Source organism: Rhinolophus ferrumequinum, chromosome 21, assembly GCF_004115265.2.
Source record: "Rhinolophus ferrumequinum isolate MPI-CBG mRhiFer1 chromosome 21, mRhiFer1_v1.p, whole genome shotgun sequence".
Lineage (NCBI taxonomy): Eukaryota > Metazoa > Chordata > Mammalia > Chiroptera > Rhinolophidae > Rhinolophus > Rhinolophus ferrumequinum.
In genome coordinates this window covers 49,887,692-49,906,306 of record NC_046304.1, presented here as the reverse complement: position 1 = coordinate 49,906,306, position 18,615 = coordinate 49,887,692, and the positions used below count along the sequence as shown (strand labels likewise).

General features: G+C 53.5%; 1 protein-coding gene across 5 annotated transcripts in view; it reads right to left on the bottom strand.

Annotated features, from left to right (window-relative positions):
• Positions 1 to 18,615, bottom strand: part of RAB37 (RAB37, member RAS oncogene family) — a 58,830-nt gene that overhangs the window by 9,863 nt on the left and 30,352 nt on the right. Inside the window, exons 2-10 of one of the 5 annotated variants that reach the window (XR_004421310.1) lie at positions 13,168 to 13,278; positions 5,781 to 5,891; positions 4,771 to 4,812; positions 4,207 to 4,273; positions 4,058 to 4,110; positions 3,062 to 3,127; positions 2,407 to 2,463; positions 2,253 to 2,329; positions 1,299 to 2,072 (exon numbers count right to left, since the gene is read on the bottom strand). Coding sequence is in view for 4 of the 5 variants with exons in the window: in XM_033090378.1 (XP_032946269.1) it covers positions 1,967 to 2,072; positions 2,253 to 2,329; positions 2,407 to 2,463; positions 3,062 to 3,127; positions 4,058 to 4,110; positions 4,207 to 4,273; positions 4,771 to 4,812; positions 5,781 to 5,891; positions 13,168 to 13,278 (690 nt within the window). In the remaining variant the exon portion in view is untranslated. Of the gene's footprint in view, positions 1 to 420; positions 2,073 to 2,252; positions 2,330 to 2,406; positions 2,464 to 3,061; positions 3,128 to 4,057; positions 4,111 to 4,206; positions 4,274 to 4,770; positions 4,813 to 5,780; positions 5,892 to 8,637; positions 8,791 to 8,969; positions 9,136 to 13,167; positions 13,279 to 18,615 lie in introns of those variants that run through there. The other 4 variants (XM_033090378.1, XM_033090381.1, XM_033090379.1 and 1 more) reach the window with 4 other exon arrangements.

Below are 18,615 nucleotides of genomic sequence, written 5' to 3'. Positions count from 1 at the left end.
CAGCAGAGAGCCCGAGAATTTGCAGGGTCTGTCCACTGAGGACAGGCCACCTAGGGCAATGGCCTGGGCATTGGCGTCAGCGTCTGGCTAGGGAGTTGGGGTGGGGAGAGGCAGAACAGAGTCAGGTAACCAATCTCTGGATACAGTCTACAGGGAAAAGGGCCCAGGCTTCCTTCAATAGAAAAAGAAAAAAAATGATTAGGACCTTAAGATAAGCCTTTAAGCTCCTTCCAGATGAAAGGCTGGTCACAGAGTCTGGGGGGCAGTCTGTTAAGGGTGAGGTGACCAGTTGGGAACACTGAAGGACGAGGATCAAATGATTTTGGCAGTCAGTGACAGTGCCTCCAACATGCACTAACAATCCTTTCAACATGATCCCCCCTCCCCCATGCACATCTCAAAGAAGCAGTGGACAGGGTGTACTTTCCAAACTGCAGTTTAATTCTGAAGAACACAAATGCTAGAGGCCCAGAGCAGCCTATGTGATTGGACCCCTTGCGACCTGCCTTGGGCAAGGTCAGGCTCCTCCTTGCTCTGCCTGGGAGAGGCCTAGGAGAGCTTCCTTATCTGGCCCAAGTAGGAGCTGCTGACTCTGCTCAGACAGCAAGATTTCTGCCTTGAAAGCAAATGCAGTAGCCTCAGAAATGTGCAGTGCATACCTCTTTCTTGCTCCTTCCCCCACCCGTAGCCTGGAAGAGCTGGAGTGAAAGTGCCTCTGGTCATAACATGCACGTCTCTTGTCCCCTTCTGGTGTCTGGGGTCAGGGTTCTGGGAGCCATGTGACCTTGGCCCCACAAAAACTCATTGCTGCCCCTCTCCTCACCCCAGTCTTACCCACATGACCTTGTTTTGCACGTATCACGCACATCACGTTGATTTATCCAGAAAATGGATGACTTCTCATTCCCTAACTTGGCCCAATAGGAGGGGAGATAAAGCAGTTTGGGCTCTGGTGTCTGTCGCAGAAGAAAAGGGTGTTGGTGGTCAGGGGAGAGGCAGCACTTGATACACGTGGGGTGAGGTTTGCTTCCCACCTGCTCCAGGAGTCAGAGGTTTTTCTTTATCTGGCACCTCAGCTTTTTGAAAAAGTAGCCTGTGGGCTGCATACCTGCCAAAGGGTTGGGACAGGAATAACCTTTCCCTTGCTGTGACCTTAGGTATCTAGGGGCAGAGACAGGAAGGCAGGTGAGAGAAGGGATTAAGGAAGGAGGGGCTCCCCTGGATCTGAGGGCCAGAGAATGGGAACCGAATGTTTCCAGGTACCCCAATGTGATTGTGGGCTGAAGGAAAAGGGGTACACCTCTGGGGGGGGGGGTTGGAATGCCAGAGGTAGCCAGCCAGACCCAATCTCCGCTACTCCACTCTCCCCCTCCCTGGGAGCTGGGCCCCAGCCCAATCTCCACATTTCTTATCTTCCCTGATAAGAGATAAGCTTTGGTCTAGCTCCTGGCACAAGGGCCCATCCTATGGGGAAGATTGTCCCTGGAGAGCTAGAGGAAATGAAGGCCGGGGTCTGCTCAGCCTCCCTCCAGCTGAAGTGAGGGTGGGAGCCGGGGCACACTGCCTGCCCTCACGCCCCCAAAGTGCATCAGGGCCCCTGGTAGTCAACTGGAGCAATGCCACTCTCATCACAGCTAGAAGGGAGGCCCAGCACCCACAGACTCCTAGTATATACTAGAAGGCAAAAGGGCTACCAGGTCCCTATCTCGGTTTTCTGGTGCCTTTTTTTTTGTATTACATTATTTATCATTGAAATGAAATATAAATATTTTACCCTCCCTGGGGATGCAGAGAAGCTACAGGAACTAGGGTAGGGGTGGGAGTATAGCCCCCTCTTGGGAAGGGGTTGTGCCCTGGATCCCCCCAACTCTCTCCCCATTGGCTCAGCTGCTCAGAACCAATCCGATTTGGGGGAGCAGGCTGTATCCTCGTGGGCTTCTGGAACCTTCTCTCAGCCCCTTGGGATTCACAAGAAGGAGCAGCAGCTGGGGCGCTTCTTCTGGGACTCCACATAGTCTCGGATCTGGAAGCTGGGTTCATCAGCCTGTTGCCTGGCTCTGTATTTCAGCTCCCTTGAAGAGGAAGAAGCAATGGGCTGGGCAGGGAGTGAGGAGCTGAGCATCCTCTCCACTCCCGTGGCCCAGGGCAAATGGTCCTCAAAATACAGAATGCAGTTGGGGGCTGGGCCGGCAGCCAGGCCATGCTGGGTGCCACTCTACCCTGCACAGTTCCCTTCCCTGCTCGGCTCTCACTTGGCAATGGCCAGAAAGGCTAACTCCACATTCATGCCCGTCTTGGCGCTGGTCTCCATGAAGGGAACTCCGTACTCCTGCCAGGGAGAGAGTGTCCTCAGGACCAGCCTCTGGCTGCCCCCACCCCTCACCCTGTCCATAGGCAGTCACTTACCCTGGCCAGCGTCTCTCCGTCCTCTGAACGTATCACCCTTTCACTGCTCACATCTGCCTGTCAAGCCCAGGTGGGTCACTCTGGAGAAGGAAGCCTTGGCCCCAGCTGGCCCCTCTCCTGCCCCTGCTGGCCCATCTTTTGCCCCAGGAGCAGGCACTGCCCCGCCCTCTGCTGGTGGCCTATGGGACTTGCAAGCGGTATGATTGGCATGGGGCCGGGGTTTCCATCCAGTTCAGGCTGAGTTCCCCAGCTCCCAGTCCTGGGATCTCACTTCCACTTGGGGAGGTCAGTAACTCCTTGGCAAGGATGGGGTGACCCAGCCTCAGAGAGGTGACACTTGGGGCTAACTCTTTCTAGTCTTAGCTGTGCGTCCGTGACCCAAGACACTATGACGTAATAGGAGTTGAGCAGCTGGGTCTCTAAAGTAGCAGCTTGAGCTTTCTGGGCAGGGGGGCATTTCCAAAGCTTTAAGAGGGCAGAGGAGATGGCTGAAGACACCAGATAGGTCTAACCGCTGAATTGGAGACTGGACAGAGTCCTTTGCTGGGAGGATGTCCAGCTAACACCCCTGGGCAGTGACGAGGCTGGATGGAACTCATTCTGTGGCAGTGGGAAAGGAGGTGCGGGGAGCTGACCCTCACCAAAAGCCACTTACCTTGTTGCCTAGCAACATGATCACCACATCCCTCTGGGCGTACTCATGAATCTCAGTGAGCCAGGCCTGTGGAGGAGGGAGAGCTGAGCCAGGCCACGCTGGAGCATCGGCCGTTCTCCCCCTCTCTTTTGCGCTTCCTTCTTCCGCCCTGTTTGATTATCCCACGCTACCCACTGTCCCCCCGAGCATGATGCCCTGGGCCTTCTCTCATCTGTATCTTTGTTCTGGCCTTTCCAGCCCTGAGGGTCCTCCAACCCCACACATTGCAACTCCCAGCTCGATGGAATATAGAGATGGCAGAGGCTTTGTTTCCTAAATCAGCTGGCAGTCACCAGCAATTTCCTGGAGCACCCTGTTGAGTATTCTAAGGCCACATGAGGGCTCAATGATCAAAACTACTGTGATTGATTAGTGTTGAGAATGGGGTAGGAAGTGGCAGTGTGTGTGCCGTGGATGTCCATCCTCTTTATGAGCTGTTATATGTCTTGTTCCCCCAGTTTGCTTGCAAACCTGTGGGGTTCAGGGAGCACGTGGAACTTGATAGTGTTGCCTACAGTCAGTGTTTGTATTTAGTGAATTATTATCTCTATTCTCCAATAGTTTGGTTGGAAGGACAGAGTCGCTCACTCTATCTGCCTGAGTCACTTTCTTGCAACTTGGGTTGGATGTATAGATAGGTTTTTCTGCTTGAGTTCTCCCCTTGGTCTCTGTGGGTAATTGTCCAGGGTGGAGCTGGGTACTTTCTGAACTTTTGTCAAGAAGTGCACTCATGAATCACCGTCATGGCTAAGCAGGTGGCAGAGGCAGCCTCCCTGGCCTCCATGCTCACGTGCCAATCAAATACCCAGCAGCAGCTTATTACTTCTGAGTCACAGCTCAGGTATTTTTAGATGTCAGCAGTGTTCCATGCTCCACTCCCTTCCCACAAAGCAGGAGGCAGTTCTGAACTTCACAGGCCCTGCCTGGCTGCTATGGGTGGTGGGTAGAGGGACCTACCCGGATGTTGTCAAAGGAAGACTTGTTGGTGATGTCATATAGCAGGAGCAAGGCTGCAGGGGAGAGAGAGGTCACACAGGGGACTTGGGGCAGAAGGGTGATGTCACAGGTGGGCTGGGGGAAGCAGTTGGAGTGCACGAGGGACTTACCCTGGGCATCTCGGTAATAAGCATGGGTGACACTGCGGAACCGCTCCTGCCCTGCGGTGTCCCAGATCTAGGAAGGGATGGACAGATGGTCAGAAGGATCCAGGGCGCAGGGACTGTGCTAGCAGAGGGAACGCATGCTGTGATATGGGAGATGTGTGGGAAGGTAAGATATTTCCTTCTCTAGGTTCTCATGGGCTTCTGAACAGCTGACAACGTCCTGGATGGTGGTAGTTGCTGAGCTCTCAAGCTCATTTAGTTGTTGCCTCTTCCCCAGCTCAGGGGTTGGGGGTGTCCAGCCTCTGAGAGCAGAGGAGGCCTGGGAAACTATGGAGGAGATGAGGAGCCTGAGCTTGTCGGAAGGCATTTGAGCTGTCTTTGATAGAAGAGGGTGCCTGGGAGCTGCTTTTTCTGCAGACATCGAACAAACAAAAGCCGTTTCTTCTCATGGGCCCCACAGGAAATTACCCCAGGCTGAGGGCAGGGCCGCAGGCCTCCTGTGGTTTGGGTGAGGAGCAAGGGCAGGCCTCTGCACCCTCCCCACTCTCCCGCAGCCTCTGGTCTCACCTGCAGCTTCACTCTCACACCATCCACAGTCACCACCTTGTTCTGAAAGAAAAAAGGGCAGAGGGAAAGGTGGGGTGGGGTGGGGGGGGCAGGGGAGGCTTGGCTCCTGTGCTCTGCTGATATCCTACCAAGGAGAAAACACCCTGTCCAGGGCTAGAAGAGGTGTGGGGAGCCCCAGGGATGTCTCTAGCCAGATCACCCCAGATACCCTCACCATGGAGCCCTCTGTTCTGGGCGCTTCTCACAATGTGCCAGGGCAAGGGGAGCCTGAGAACCTGCCTGGCTCTCTCCAGGACTCAGCAGGTAGCCCAGGGCTGGGCACTGGGGACCCAGCCCCTTCTTTATTTCTGTCTGCCTCTCCCGGAGCTCGGTACCGTCCTGCAGCTGAGTCCTTCGAGACGAGATGTCCACTAGCATCCAGGGACCTCAGAGGCCCGATCTGCCGGGTCACCTTTTCTCTAGCTGCCCACTAATTTTCCCAAGTGGGAGGGAGGCACCGAGCCTCTGAGAACCACCCTCCCTGCCGCTGCCAGGGTTAGACCCTTGGTGTGTGCACTGCTCAGCGTGCCCCGCATGTCTGATGCAGGTGTGTAAAGATGGGTTCATCAAGGTGAGAGGAGGGACCCAGGCAAGCTGCTCTTTCCCCCTCTCTCTTCAACCTAGTGCAGCACTGTGCTTCCTGGTAACTCCAGAGAGGCTGGTGGACCTCTGAAGCCTTGCCCAAGGGGCCCAGGTGGGTGAGAGGGCGATGAGCAAAGGGGCTGAGGGCCAGGAAACTCAGCTCACACATAGGATGTTCTGCCCTGTTGGGGGCAGAACTTGAAGACTCAGTCTCTCATTTCTCATATCCTGTAGGGGGGTGCCCAGATTCCTCTAACCTGGCCACCCCTGGTGCCCTCCAGGAAGTGAGCCACAGCTGTCCTGAAGAGCCAAGATGTGCAAGGAGAGGGCAGAGGCCCTGTGCCTGACCCCAGCTTGCTGCTGGGAGGCAAAGCCTGCAGCCACCTCACCCTGAAGTCTATGCCGACGGTGGCTATGAAGGTCCCGGACAGGAAGGCCCCGTCTTTGAATTGGATCAGGAAACAGGTTTTCCCGACGCCTGAGTCTCCCAGAAGCATCACCTAAGAGATGGGGGCAGAGGCAGTTAATGGGGAGTTTGGGGCAAGTTTCTGGGCTTCCAGCGAGAGAGGCCCTGGAAAGAGGGGCAGAGGGCAAGGGAAGGATGATGACGGCACTGAGGGGTACCTGCTTCTGGAAAGCCTGCTGCTGCCTTCACCCTGCCTCTCCGCCCCACACTCTCGCCTCTCAGGCTCTCCCTCTGACCCTCCTGTCTTCAGCCACTATCCTGGAAGCCTGAATTGAAACCTCAGCACCAACAGGTGCCCAGATTGCTCAGGAGCCCTAGAAGCCACTGCATTTGTCTCCGACACATTGGCCCCCTGCCACACCATGTCTGATTCCCTCCTTCTGTGTGTGTTCCAGTCGTGTGTGCACGTGTGGGTGGGGCTCTACTACCGGGAAAGAGAAGTGTTAACACCTGGGACAGGATCCCTACCCAAGGGCGGGGTCAGGATCTGAGGGGGGTGGGCACTGTCGTTTGTAAAGGCATATTCTAAAACAACTACGTTTTGGGTTCTTTTCCACAACATCTATTTGGAAGTTTCTAATAACATTTTATGTTTATAAAAAGGTTACATGAATTAGGGAGGGTTGAAATTTATATTGAGCGAGGTGAGGAGAGTTTAGTCTTAAGTTCGTTCAGCAGAAACCTCCCAAGTTGGGCAAATTGGCATCACTGGGTCATTGTAGGGCTGGGAGCGTGGGGCGGTGGGGTGTGTCCTGCCCCTGTATTGCCTGGCCAGTCTCTGCTCATCCTCTCTGAGGACTATGGGGGGTGAGGGAGGGAAGCCCTTTGTCCAGTCATTCCTCAATCTTGGAGAACAGAGGTCTAGACCTACTGCTGGAAAATTCACAACGGGCAGGTTAGATACTTAGTGGTTTGAGCGGGGACTGGGTTTGAGTTATTTTTGAGGCTCTGACCATGACAATGGAGCCCAAAGGTTTTCCTGTTGTGTGCACATGGGCTTTTGGGATTAACTAACTTTGGTAGACAGGTAGGAGGGCTCAGTAAAAGGTGTATGAAGGCTGGGGTCCTGGCTAATCAATGGCTAACTGGGGGGACTTGGGGAAGATTCTTTAAACCATCTGTGACCTAGTTCCTCAGTGGCTAGAAGGCAGGAGGGATTATTTCTTTGAGGCCTTTCTAGACTCAGTCGGTGGCTAGGAACCATGATGTTGGTGTGAACAACCTAAGACTCCAGAAGAGTGGCGCAGGACTGGGTACTGCCTGCCGGTAGCCCCATCCCCTCTAATCCAGCCCAGGAGCTCCTGCCAAGCTCCTCCCAGTCTGTCCCGAACTCGTCTCCTGGGGAAGTCTTGGTGCACACAGGCTGGTGGAGGCCAGGAGCCAACTCTTTGCAGACGCTGCTTGGCCCAGGGGACAGATGGAGGGCTGGGGACTGGGAGGGCCCTCTGGAGCCCGCATTGCTCCCTGGCTCCTGGGTCCCAGCCCCCAAGGGGGAAGGAGGGAGGGAGGGTGAGCTCCTGTGTACTTTACAGATCACAGCTGCCTTGAGCAAACGATGCCAGCTACCTACCCAGCCAGGCAAAGCCACTAAACACAAACAGCTGCCCAGCCTTGCTACCTCCTAGCAAACAGTCCAGCTGGCTTGTCCCGTGAGGAGGTCAGGTGGTCCCCACTGGCCCAGGGGCTGGCCCTCAGCAGCTCCCCTCCCACTGAAGGCACAGGGGCCCATTTCCTGCTGAAAGCCCACACAGGACGCCTATCTCAACGGCTCTGGGCGGGTGACTTGCAGAGTGGCTTCCCCTGAAACAATGGGGGTGGAGGCCCCAGACTTCTTTCATGAGTGAGCCCCCGTGTGTGGGGAGGAAAACAAGGCACAGAAAGAGGCAGGTCTCCTTCAAGCCACGTAGCATGAAACAGGCTCGCCCCCTTACTTATTCCCAGCCTAGAGGAACAGTGGAAGGTCTGGGCTCCCTCCACACCGCTTGCAGAGCTCCTAATAAGTGCCTGCTCCAAGAGCATGGAGGGAGGGCAGACAGACCAGTGTCCACCTCCACCCTCACCTGCTTGTGTGCAGGGCCGCCTCGCGGAGGAACCGAGCCCCAGAGAGCTGACTTACACTCTCCCAGGTGGGGGCACTGTGACTAACCACATAGATCTTTCTCAGGTTCTAAAAATTCCCAGGTGGGCCTGCATTCTGGCTAGCAACATCCTCCTGGAAGAAAGTATGAGGCAAAGTGGAAAGGGAAGAGGTAGGACTTGGGGGCATCTGGGGATCTCAAGAGTTTGGGGCCTAAGGCCCTGAAACTGGCTAAGTGTTAGCTGAGAGCTTAGCTGGGAAAAGGGTATTAACCTCAAGTTGCTCAGCCGCCAGGGGGCGTCCGCTCTGGGTTTCCAAGCATCCCTATATCCTAGCACTTCGGGCGCCTGTGCCCAGGAGGGTAAACCCTTAAGGAGAATCGTGGGGTCTCAGGGGGCCCATATTGGCGGGAGAGTGGCAGAAGAAAATTGGGTGGGGAGTCACTTCCGACCTACTTCTCCCACCTCCAACCGTGCCAGCTCAGATCCCTAGAGACTGGGACGGTCCCAGGAGCTGCGTCTCTATCGTCTCTCCCTACTCTGGGACACCCGGCTGCCTGGGGGAAGAGCTGAGTGCAACGCAGATGCAGCCAGAAAGGCGTTTACGCCCGGGAACGCCAGGGTCTTAGGGCGAAGGACGTGGGGAGGGGTAGCCCTCAAAACCCGCACGGGAGTCCCTAGCGCTAGGCGCAGTGCCCACCCACCTTGCCCGTGAGATCGTAGCTCGGACTGCAGGGCGGGGAGAGCTCGGGGGCCTCGCCATCCCGGGTGGCAGCGGAGCCAGGCGTGCCCGTCATGTTCCTGGACGAGAGGTGAGCTGGGGCAGGCGGCGGGCGAGGGACAGCTCAGAAATAGCTCCGCCTTAGGCTCCACCCACTCCTTCCCCCCACCTCCGCTGCGGCCCGGACCCCAACAGGCTCCTCCCTCCCTCCCACCACCCCAGAGACACCCGCCCAGAGCGGGCAGTCCCGCAAGGGCGTTTAGGACCCTAGTGTCGGTGCCCGAAGGGCAGGAGGGCCCCGTAGGCAACACTGACCCGGTTTCCTCCTCTGAGGGCATGGGCCAAATCCAGCCCCAGGAGCGGTTCCCCAAGGTCGCCAGCCGTGGGGTTAGGCTCCCACGGGGAGCGGTCCCTGGAGACCCCGCTTGCTGCGGAAGGTCTGGCATCACTGGGATCAGAGCACCCGCACCCGTGTTCCGGCTGCCTCTGCTCAGCGCGGCCAGCAGGCGGCGCCCGAGCCCGGCCAGCTGGCGATCAACAGGTGGCCCCCGGGGCGGGGTCGGGGGGAGGAGCGGACGCTGGGGATGCACCAGCTCAGGGCCGTGCTGCCTTTGAGAGGAGGCGTGCTTTCTGAGGACAGCGACAGGCAGTTTCACTTTTGTTAATGCAGTCCAGCCCGAGCTCATGTGAATATCATTTGTTTACCGACCGATATTTATTCATCTTTCCACATCTGGCCGCTGGATGGTTGGTGCTCGAACTTTGACCCTTCAGAATGATTACTTCTCCTTTCTCCCTAACCTGTTGGGCTGCGCCCAGGGTATTCTACACCTGGATGAGAGAGCCTTCCCCCCACACCCCTACCAATCTAGGCACTCCTGAAGGCGGGGACGGCCTTATTCACGTGTGCTCCCCTTGTCACCTAGTAGACCTTAAATGTTAAATATCAAATGAATTCACGCAGTTGTGGATCATTTTGAGCAGAGGCTCCAGGACATCCTAGGAACCCTGCAGCTCCAGGTGGCAGAGGGTGGGAGTGTGTCCTGGGTTGCCCACAGCAGAACTCAGCTGCGCCAACCATTTAACTACCCCCTCTCCTGACATGCTATCCAAGCTCATTCAGCTTACCACCCACTCTCTCTGAACAGGGTGGGTGTATTATAAAGGGACCGTTTGAGGGGTGTATAGGAGGAGGGGCACCTGCACCTCTTTGCTTAGGTGTTGGGGGTGAACTGCAAGGGCAGGAGTGACTTTGGGGATTGTGTGTATACCCACCTCCGGCCCTGTGATTTTTGTCAGCAGCTGGGGTTATTTTCTGGAGGTGGACATGCCATAACCTCATCTGTACATTGGGTGGGATTCCAACAGGCAGCCATGTCTGGGAGAGGAGAAGCTGCATGGATGATGGATTTAGGCTTTATTTGGAAAGCAATCGTGAGCCACTGAGGGTGCTGGGTGGGGCTGAGCAGAGCGAGGCTTCCCAAAGATGAATTTTGCAGTGGTGTTTAGGCAAGGCTAGAGAGTTCGGGGAACACGGAGGCAAGAAGTAACAAGGAGGAACTGAATTGGGGTGGGAGAGGGGCTGGCTAGAAAGGCTATTATGTGAACCCTATTGATGTCAGCACCCCAAAAAACCCATGAGCAGGACTTGGCATCCAGTGTGATGGTGCAGGTGGTGGAGGAATTGAGGAAAACCATAATTTGAGAGTCATCCACACACAACCTGGGCAGGTCCCACTTCCAGAAAGCAACGGGCCTGCTGGTTTCTGGGGTAAAAATTGCTCAGAGGCCCTGGTACACCCAGCTAGTCACCCCACGCACCGTTGACCTTTAAAGTGGAAGACCCAGTTCTCCTTCCCTTTCCTGCTGCCCAGGCCACACTGAACCCTACGAGCTGGGACTGCACGAACTTCAGTGGCTCCCTCTGCCTCAGTTACCACCACGCAGAATTTCCGGGCCCCAGCCAGGACCAGCCACAGGGCACTTGCAAATAGCCAGCTGTAGGCAGTATTTAAAATCTCTGTGTGAATGACATGGATAAGCAATGTCTTATAGCCTGGCTCTTCGGGGACCCCCAGGCCACTGATGAAGGAGACCCCAATATCCTCCAGCCCTTTTGTTCGACACAATATGGGAGATTTTAGCTGCTGTGCAAAGAGCCAGCTCCTCTGAGCAGAGGGTTGGCTCAGAGAGACCTGTCTCTGGAAAGGAAAGGAATGGCGGGGGGCGGGGGTGTCTCGATCATAGACAATGGTGTGGGCAGGGGGCTTGTAGAGGAGACAGACATTTTTCTCAGCAAGAGCCTCAAACGTCTTTGTAAGTGAGCAACTGTTCCTAGGCCCAGGGTCGGTCATGTGGGTCCTATCACAGGCTGCTGTTGCTGCCCCCCACCACCACTGTGGGGGCCCCCTGGGTTGGTGTCCCAGCTAAGAAGCAGGGTGTGGTCTGTTTGTGCTTCCAGGTCATACACTTGCTCCAGGTGTCCCCAGGCTCAGGCTTGAGCTGGGCCCTCAGGCTCTCACTCAGTGTAAGCGGCCCAGGGGTTGGTTCATCCTGAGGTGAATCAAACCTTCCTGGTACTGACCGATGCCAAGCAAACAGCGAGGCTCTAGAAGGTTCAGCCTGAGGAGAGAGGAAGGGCCTGGCCTGGCCTGTCTCAGGCTGCTTCAGTCTCAGTTTGAGCACAACTTTTTTCTTTTTCACAGGCAAGTTGCCTCACTTTCCCCACCAGGCTCGTGGCAAAGTGTGGAGGTCGCGCCCTGTGCATCTGTGGAGTGTGAATCAGAGTTTGCATACCCATACCCACACCCACGTCCACCTCGCTCTCTGCCCTCTGAGTCCGACAGGCAGGAGGACAAGCGTGGAGTGGGCGAGGAGACGTGAGTGTGACTGTAGGGTACAGATTGGGCATGAGCCCATGGTGGGGGAGGCCTGGCACGACACATCCTGGTTCGCTCACGGCAGCTGGTCCAAGGCCTCAGGGACTGTCAGGGCAGCCGCGCCCTCCTGGGACTCAGCCTCTCCCTTCCTACACTCCGGAGCCCAGCAGCTCCCAGTCGTGGGACAGCCCTGGGCACTGGTGCTTCAGGTTGGGTTCCGGACCCTGACACACACTCTGCCCAGGCTCTCATTTCTGCTTTCCTCGAAGCCCTGTTCATCGTGGGCCCTCACCTTCCTCACTGTGACCCAAGGGGAAGCCCAATTTCTGGGGTTCTTTCCTCTTCCCACCAGTGTGACTCTGCTGTGTCCCAGCCCCAAGTGTGACCTCGCAGGCCTGTGCCCCGCTCGGTCACAGAGGTTGGCCTCAAACACCCATGCTGCCCAAGAAATGACGTTTGCTCTTCCCCATCTCTGGATACGAGGATTCTGGAGACCCCAAACGAGGGCCCTGCAGCTCCTGCCACAGTCCAAGAGAGGAGCCAAACCCTCTCTAAAGGTTTTCCCAGGATTCAAGGGTCACTGGGAGTGGCCAGCAGGCGTGGTACAAGTGGAGAGAAAGATGTGCCATGGGGGGAGGACTTCTTGGCCCACAGAGGGCTGAGGGTTGGGAACACTTCCTCATCTGAGCTGCCTTGCTGCGCTGTGTCCAGGGAGAGACTGAGTGCTAAAAACTGAACTTTAACCTTTGACCTGCTAGCATGACAATGCTAAGTTTGCACTATGCTTAAAAATTTAAGCCATCCCTTTGCCTCTCCAGATTCCTTTTGCCCTGGAAGGTGGACCTGAGCAATCTGTATCATGATAGTCCCTTGCTGATTAAGAAGTACAAATTGCCAGTGATCAAAACAGTCCTGGGGATGTAAAGGACAGCGTAGGGAATATAGTCAATAACATTGTAATAACTATGTAGGCTGCCAGGTGAGTACAAGACATATTGGGGTGATCATTTCGTAGTTATATAAATGTCTAATCACTACGTTGTACACCTGAAACTAATATATTGTATGTCAACTGTAATTGAAAAATAAAAAAATTCATTAAGAAAAACATTAATGCATCTAACAGCATGGCATATCAACATAAAGCAAAAATTGATAAAAATAAAAGAAGAAACTGAAAAATTCACACACACACACACACACACACACACACACACATTCCCTTTCTTTCTAGCTTCTAGAAAAGGGGAGTGTTCAGCCATTGGGGAGTCCCAGAAGGAGATGGGGGAGCAGGAAGAGAGCAGTGTGGGAGGGAGATTTTCTGCCCTGGTTCCCTCCCAGTGAGGCTACTGTGCGTTGCTGTGTTCCCGCCAGCCAGCCCTCTCCACACAGCCCTCTTTGTCCCTGTGTCTGGTGACGGTTCCCTCCTCTCACCTTTTAGGCTAGGGGGTGGGAGAGAGGCCCTGTACCTACCCAAGGCCACTGCACCATCCCTCCTGTTTCCCCAGAACCCTGCCTCCACCCTGATACGTAGTTTGATATGAAACCTTCTTGAATGATCTAACGTGAGTGTCCACCTGTTTCTTCTGGGACCCTGACAGAGGTACACCAGGGCCCAGAGGCTGGGCGCTTACTGTGAATCCGATGCCCACGGTGGCCGAGAAGGAGCCGGGGATGAACTTGCCCTGGTCGAACTGAACCAGCAGAGATGTCTTCCCCACGCCACTGTCGCCCACCAGGATGGTCTGAAAGGGAGCAACAGAGAGGCGTGAGGATCTGCAGTGTGAATTAGGCTTCCTCGTGGCTGGGGGAGTGGGTTTCTCTAAACACACATATACATGTGTGCACACATACAAACACACACGCACAGACACACACAGACACACACTCACACACAGAAGAGTACACGCACACATCAAACTCTTGATTTCCTAGTAAAGTCACTGAAGCAGACATGAAAGCATAGAGGAAATCTCGTTTCACCTCAAGTTAATAAACATCTGAGGTGACCATGAGAATGTGCCTCTCAGACTTCCAACCACAGGGGCGTAAGGGACTGAGGGCCCGCTGCTGCGCTCTGCACTCCATCGGTGGTGTCTGCCCCACGGCCATGCTTCCCACAGGCAATCCCCAGCAAAAGGCGGAGCGTGGCACGGACACTGAGGCAGGCCTGTTTCCGGGAGACACGGGACTCCCCTAACAGCTGACGTCAGCATGAGGACCGCCTTGTGGTTTTACAGAACCTTCTTCCAGAGACTGTGTGGTGGTCTTCGACACTTCCACACAGCTCTCCTGGCCTTTCTCCTTCACGTGGGGTCACACCTGCATCGTGGTCTCATGGCTCTCCCCTCCTCTCCTGGTTCCTGCCCCATTTCTCCCTTAGGTGTTTCCCCTGATAAAAAGCCCTGCACATTTAATTCCCTTTTGACACCTGCTTTTTGGAAGACCTGGACTAACGCAATGGGTCTCCTGTATGGGAAAGTCTTAGAAAAATAGTCTATAGAATAAAAAAATAATAAACAGGATGTCTAGCCATATATGCCTTAAGAAGAGTTTGCACTTGGCCCTGGAACAAAGACTTGGAGAGGACAACATTTCAAAGACAAACAGAGTTTGGGAAAAGAGAGGAGGCCACTTCTGTACTGGGAGGATGAAGTGGGGAGAATTAACGTGGACAGGTGCTGTGTGGGGAAGAAATCATAAGCAACGGAGAAGAAATATACATCCAGAGGCTGGTACCCAGCAGTCTCTCAGTGAATGAATGAATGAATGAACAAATTAATATAAATGCCTTAATTTCAAAGTGGACAATAGCCACTTTTCAAAGGCAAGCATCAAAGTTGTTGGAAAAGCTTAGGACATGCCAACTTTAGCTGGACTTGCAAAAACAAACAAAAGCAAACAAACAAACAAACAAATAAAATAGAGACATCAAAAACCCAAAAAATAAAAGCATAAGGATTAACACGGTTTCCTTGGGCCCGACCCACAGCCCCAGCACTGTTTGTCTCTGACAGTGTCATGAAATGGGTAGCAGGGCAAACATGAGGTTGTCCTTGACGCTGACCTTGGATGTTCCCTGTTTATGGTCCCCCAACCCCTTTCTTCCCAAGCCAAATTCTATCCAGCTTTTATTTCCTCCTGGGTTAAAGGGCTCCAATTGTTTGTTATGGGTAGTGGTTTAAATAGTTTACATCTCAAGTCCAACTTCCTCAGGCTTGAAGAAGTGCTTCCCAGAGAGAATATTCCAGAATGTGAGGAGTCAGTCCTTCCGTGTCCACCTTGGTCATTTACTAAAAGGATAGAAAAGATTCTGATTCTTTTCCTTTTAATCCATTTCTTTTCCAGGGAGAAGAGTTCTCATCACTTTCATCTCTCATTATGTGAAAACAGTTCCATCTTCTTGGGACCTTTTCTGGTTCAGTGGGGACATGGTCCAGGGTGACAGGGTTCAGAATTTCAGATCCAGCTGAGTCCTGCCTTTGGCCAGTGGCAGGACGATGCTCTTGTATTGGTCTTTCTAGAAGCAGGAGTCCCCTGGAGATAATCACATCAGGAAGCCTCTGATGACTAAGAACTTTTTCTGGGCCACAATGGAGAGCTCAGAGCTGGGTTCTGAAAACAGATTGTCTGTAGTTTGCAAGTCCACAGTGACCATAAGGAGTTTGGGATTGCAGTCCCTGGATGCGTTTCCATCCAGAAGAAATGTGAGCTGCCTCCCCAAAGTTTTAAAACCATCCTTGTTGATGACATTTGTTTATAGGACGTCTTTCCCCAAAGTAGACAGTATCGCTTGCAATGAAAAACATTTTTGAATTATTGCTCCTTAAATCCAGGACTTCCCTGAGACCTGGCTCTTCTCAGTTTGTGCCCCTCTGCATGTAACGAGTGGTCCACAGGGCCAAAGGCCCGCATCCCTTTTATAGATTATACTTTGCCCCAAGTTCACTGTGGGTGTCGCCTGTCTGAGGAGTGGTCAAAGGGCAACTGGTTTCAGGCGTGTGGACAGAGCTTAGATGTGAAGCCTGGGGTGTCCACATCATTCTCCTGAGGACCTTCAGAGTGTGAAGTGTGCAGAAGGGGGAAGAGCGCAAGGATGTCCTATTTTATAAAGTCTTTGATGTCAGGGTCCTTCTTCACTGTCAGCACTGAGCAGAATCTAAGGGCAGCTGGCTTCTCTTTTAACCTCTCCAGCAGGAGGCGGAGGGCGTGCTCATGTGAGCCAGACCTGGCGTTGAGTCCTGGCTCTGCCAACAACGTGCCACGGGACCTTGGACAAGCTGCTGTTCTCTGAGCCTTGATGTTTCTTTTTTTTTTTTTAATATGAAAAGTGGAATTAACATCACCTTTCCTCTAGATGCGTAGTGAGGATTCAATGTGATAACTACGCAAAATATGGAGCATAGCACATAGTGGGTAGAAAAGATGAAGGATGAAGTGTACTTGGGACCAAGGGGAACTGAAAGGGTTCGGGAACGGTTGCTGAGAACAATTCTTGTTTACGATTGGTTCTTAGGTGCTAGACAGAGTTTCTTAGCAGAGTTTACAGGGCCAGGGGAAGATTGACAATGCAGTAAAAATAGTTCATTTGTTTATTCATTGCCCATCAGTTATTTTATTGAGCATCTACTATGTGACAAATGTGGTTTTAGCCACTGGAGACACAGCCCTCATAGACCTTTAATCCAGAGTGGAAGAGACCCAGCTAAACCAGCCCTGTCAATACCGGAGCTCTGTCATCTATGAACAGATTGGGTTCTGAAAACAGATTGTCTGTAGTTTGCAAGTCCACAGTGACCATAAGGAGTTTGGGATTGCAGTCCCTGGATGCGTTTCCATCCAGAAGAAATGTGAGCTGCCTCCCCAAAGTTTTAAAACCATCCTTGTTGATGACATTTGTTTATAGGACGTCTTTCCCCAAAGTAGACAGTATCGCTTGCAATGAAAAGCTGTTGAGCAATGAGTGACATGAACTCATACGACACATTGGTGACTCTGCTCAGTTTCTGAAATAATTGTGCATTTCTGCAGGAAGAGATAAAAGACGGAAGGATAAACCTTAATGTTAAAAATGATTATCTCAGGGTGGTGAGATTAGAGGCAACTAAATATACCTATTTTACCTTACCTGTGTTTCATAATTTATTTTCCTAAGGTGAACGTGTATCGCTTTTGTAATTTAGACCGACTTATTGTTTTGAATCACAAGCCGCAGATGGTTGGTCCAAGGTCTGTTCTGATCTGAACCACATCAGAGGGAGGTGAGCGGGTGGGGTCCTGAGGGGCAGAAGGGGCCATCTGTGAGGAGCTGTAAGGGAAAGTCAGAAAGGCAGAGAGGATCTGGATGAACAGAAGCCAGGTGGCAGCTAAGCCGTAGAGAGCCGAGGATAAAGCAGTTGCTGTAGGGCGGGTCCACGTGTTGGGGTCTTCTTTTAATTTTCTGTGGCCACAATAATGCTGCAATGAACTGTCCCATACTCAGTGACACAGGACAAGGTTGTGATTTGGCAATTTAATCTGGGTGGCCCTTCTGGTCTCAGGTGGGCTCCATGGGTGTTGGGGGTCAGCCGGCTGTGGGCTGGGGCAGCTTGGCTCTGCTCCACGTGTCGCTCCATCCACCCACAGGCCAGCCGGTACCTTCTCACAGCAGGAGGAGAGGCGTATGAGAACAAGAGGAAATGTAAGAGGCCTCTGTAGCTGAGGTTTGGAACTGGTGCACCATTACGTCTGCTGCCTTTTCTTTGGCAAAGTAGGTCACAGGCCTGGTCCAGACTCGGGAGATGGAGGGGAATAGACCCTGCCTCTTCAGTGAGAACAGCGATGGGGAGCCAGGGGGGGACCGTCTACCACAGGCCTGAGGCTTATACAACACGGAGGCCCCCTTTTAGGAAAAAGGACCCTAAATTATGAACACAAAATTGGATATAGGGCTTCGAAAGGAGCCTGATCAAGTGAAAGGGGCAGATGTTTAAGATCCATCAGCTTCATGGCAAATCTGTCTCTTCCTCATTTTCACAAAGAAGTGAGAATTGAGAAGCCCCACTCAGTGGGAGCTGAGAAGGAAAGCACAGCAAAGCCACTGTCATGTTGGTGGCAGAGCCTGAAGTGAAACCCGTTCAGCCCTGAGGTGCTTGGATCCTGGTGACCTCTGCTCTGGTCTGACGAAATCTGTCTAAACACTGTTTCTTGTTGCTCCTCCATGGAGAGGCTTTGTTCCTTGGTTTTCTTCAGGCCCACTTGCTTTAGACTTTGTTTTTTGTGATTCTCGGGTGGGCCTTACAACAAACTTCTCATGGACCTTCTATTCCAGAGTGGGAAGAGACCCGGTGAAACTGGCCCTTTGAATACAGGAGCGCCTCCACCTATGAACAGATTGGGTTCTGAAAACAGATTGTAAGTCCACAGTGACCGCGACCAGTAGCTTGAGCAAGACGCTGTTCTTTGTAACCGGGAGAGCCCAATGAAACTGCCAACACACACACACACACACACACACACACACACACACACACACACTACACGTGCACACAATGCACATGTACACATGCACACGTGCACACAGGTGATGCAGGGCAGGGGGAACCTCAGGTGATCCGTCCAATCCCTTCTCTTACAGTGGGGACCTGGAACCCCGGGGAGGTAACTGACTCATGCAGAAGTCGATCACCCAGCCAGGTCTAGGGCCCAAATGAGTCTTTGAGGACACAGGACCCTCAGGATAGCCTGGCTCTCCTGTAGTCCCCAGAGGCACTTGTTCAGAGCAGCAGTCTTTCCACCATTCCCAGACGCCGGGGCCATCTCTGTACTTGATTCAAAAGGCAGTCCTCCTTCAGTAGGTGGGGCCCAGGGAGGCCCAGGTCAGAGGCACGGGCCACAGGCAGAACTCTGAGCAGCTCTGAGGCTGTTCACTCCTTACTGCCCAGGCCCAAGAAAGGAAAGGTTACCGACGACCCTCAAAGCATCTGCCGCCTTGTTTTTCAGGCTGTCACTTTCCCCGGAAGCCAAACACCATCCCTACTTGCAGAGGCCTGCGGTCTCAGCATAACCGCACAGCGGCCTGTATAGAGGGTGGCCTTGTGGAG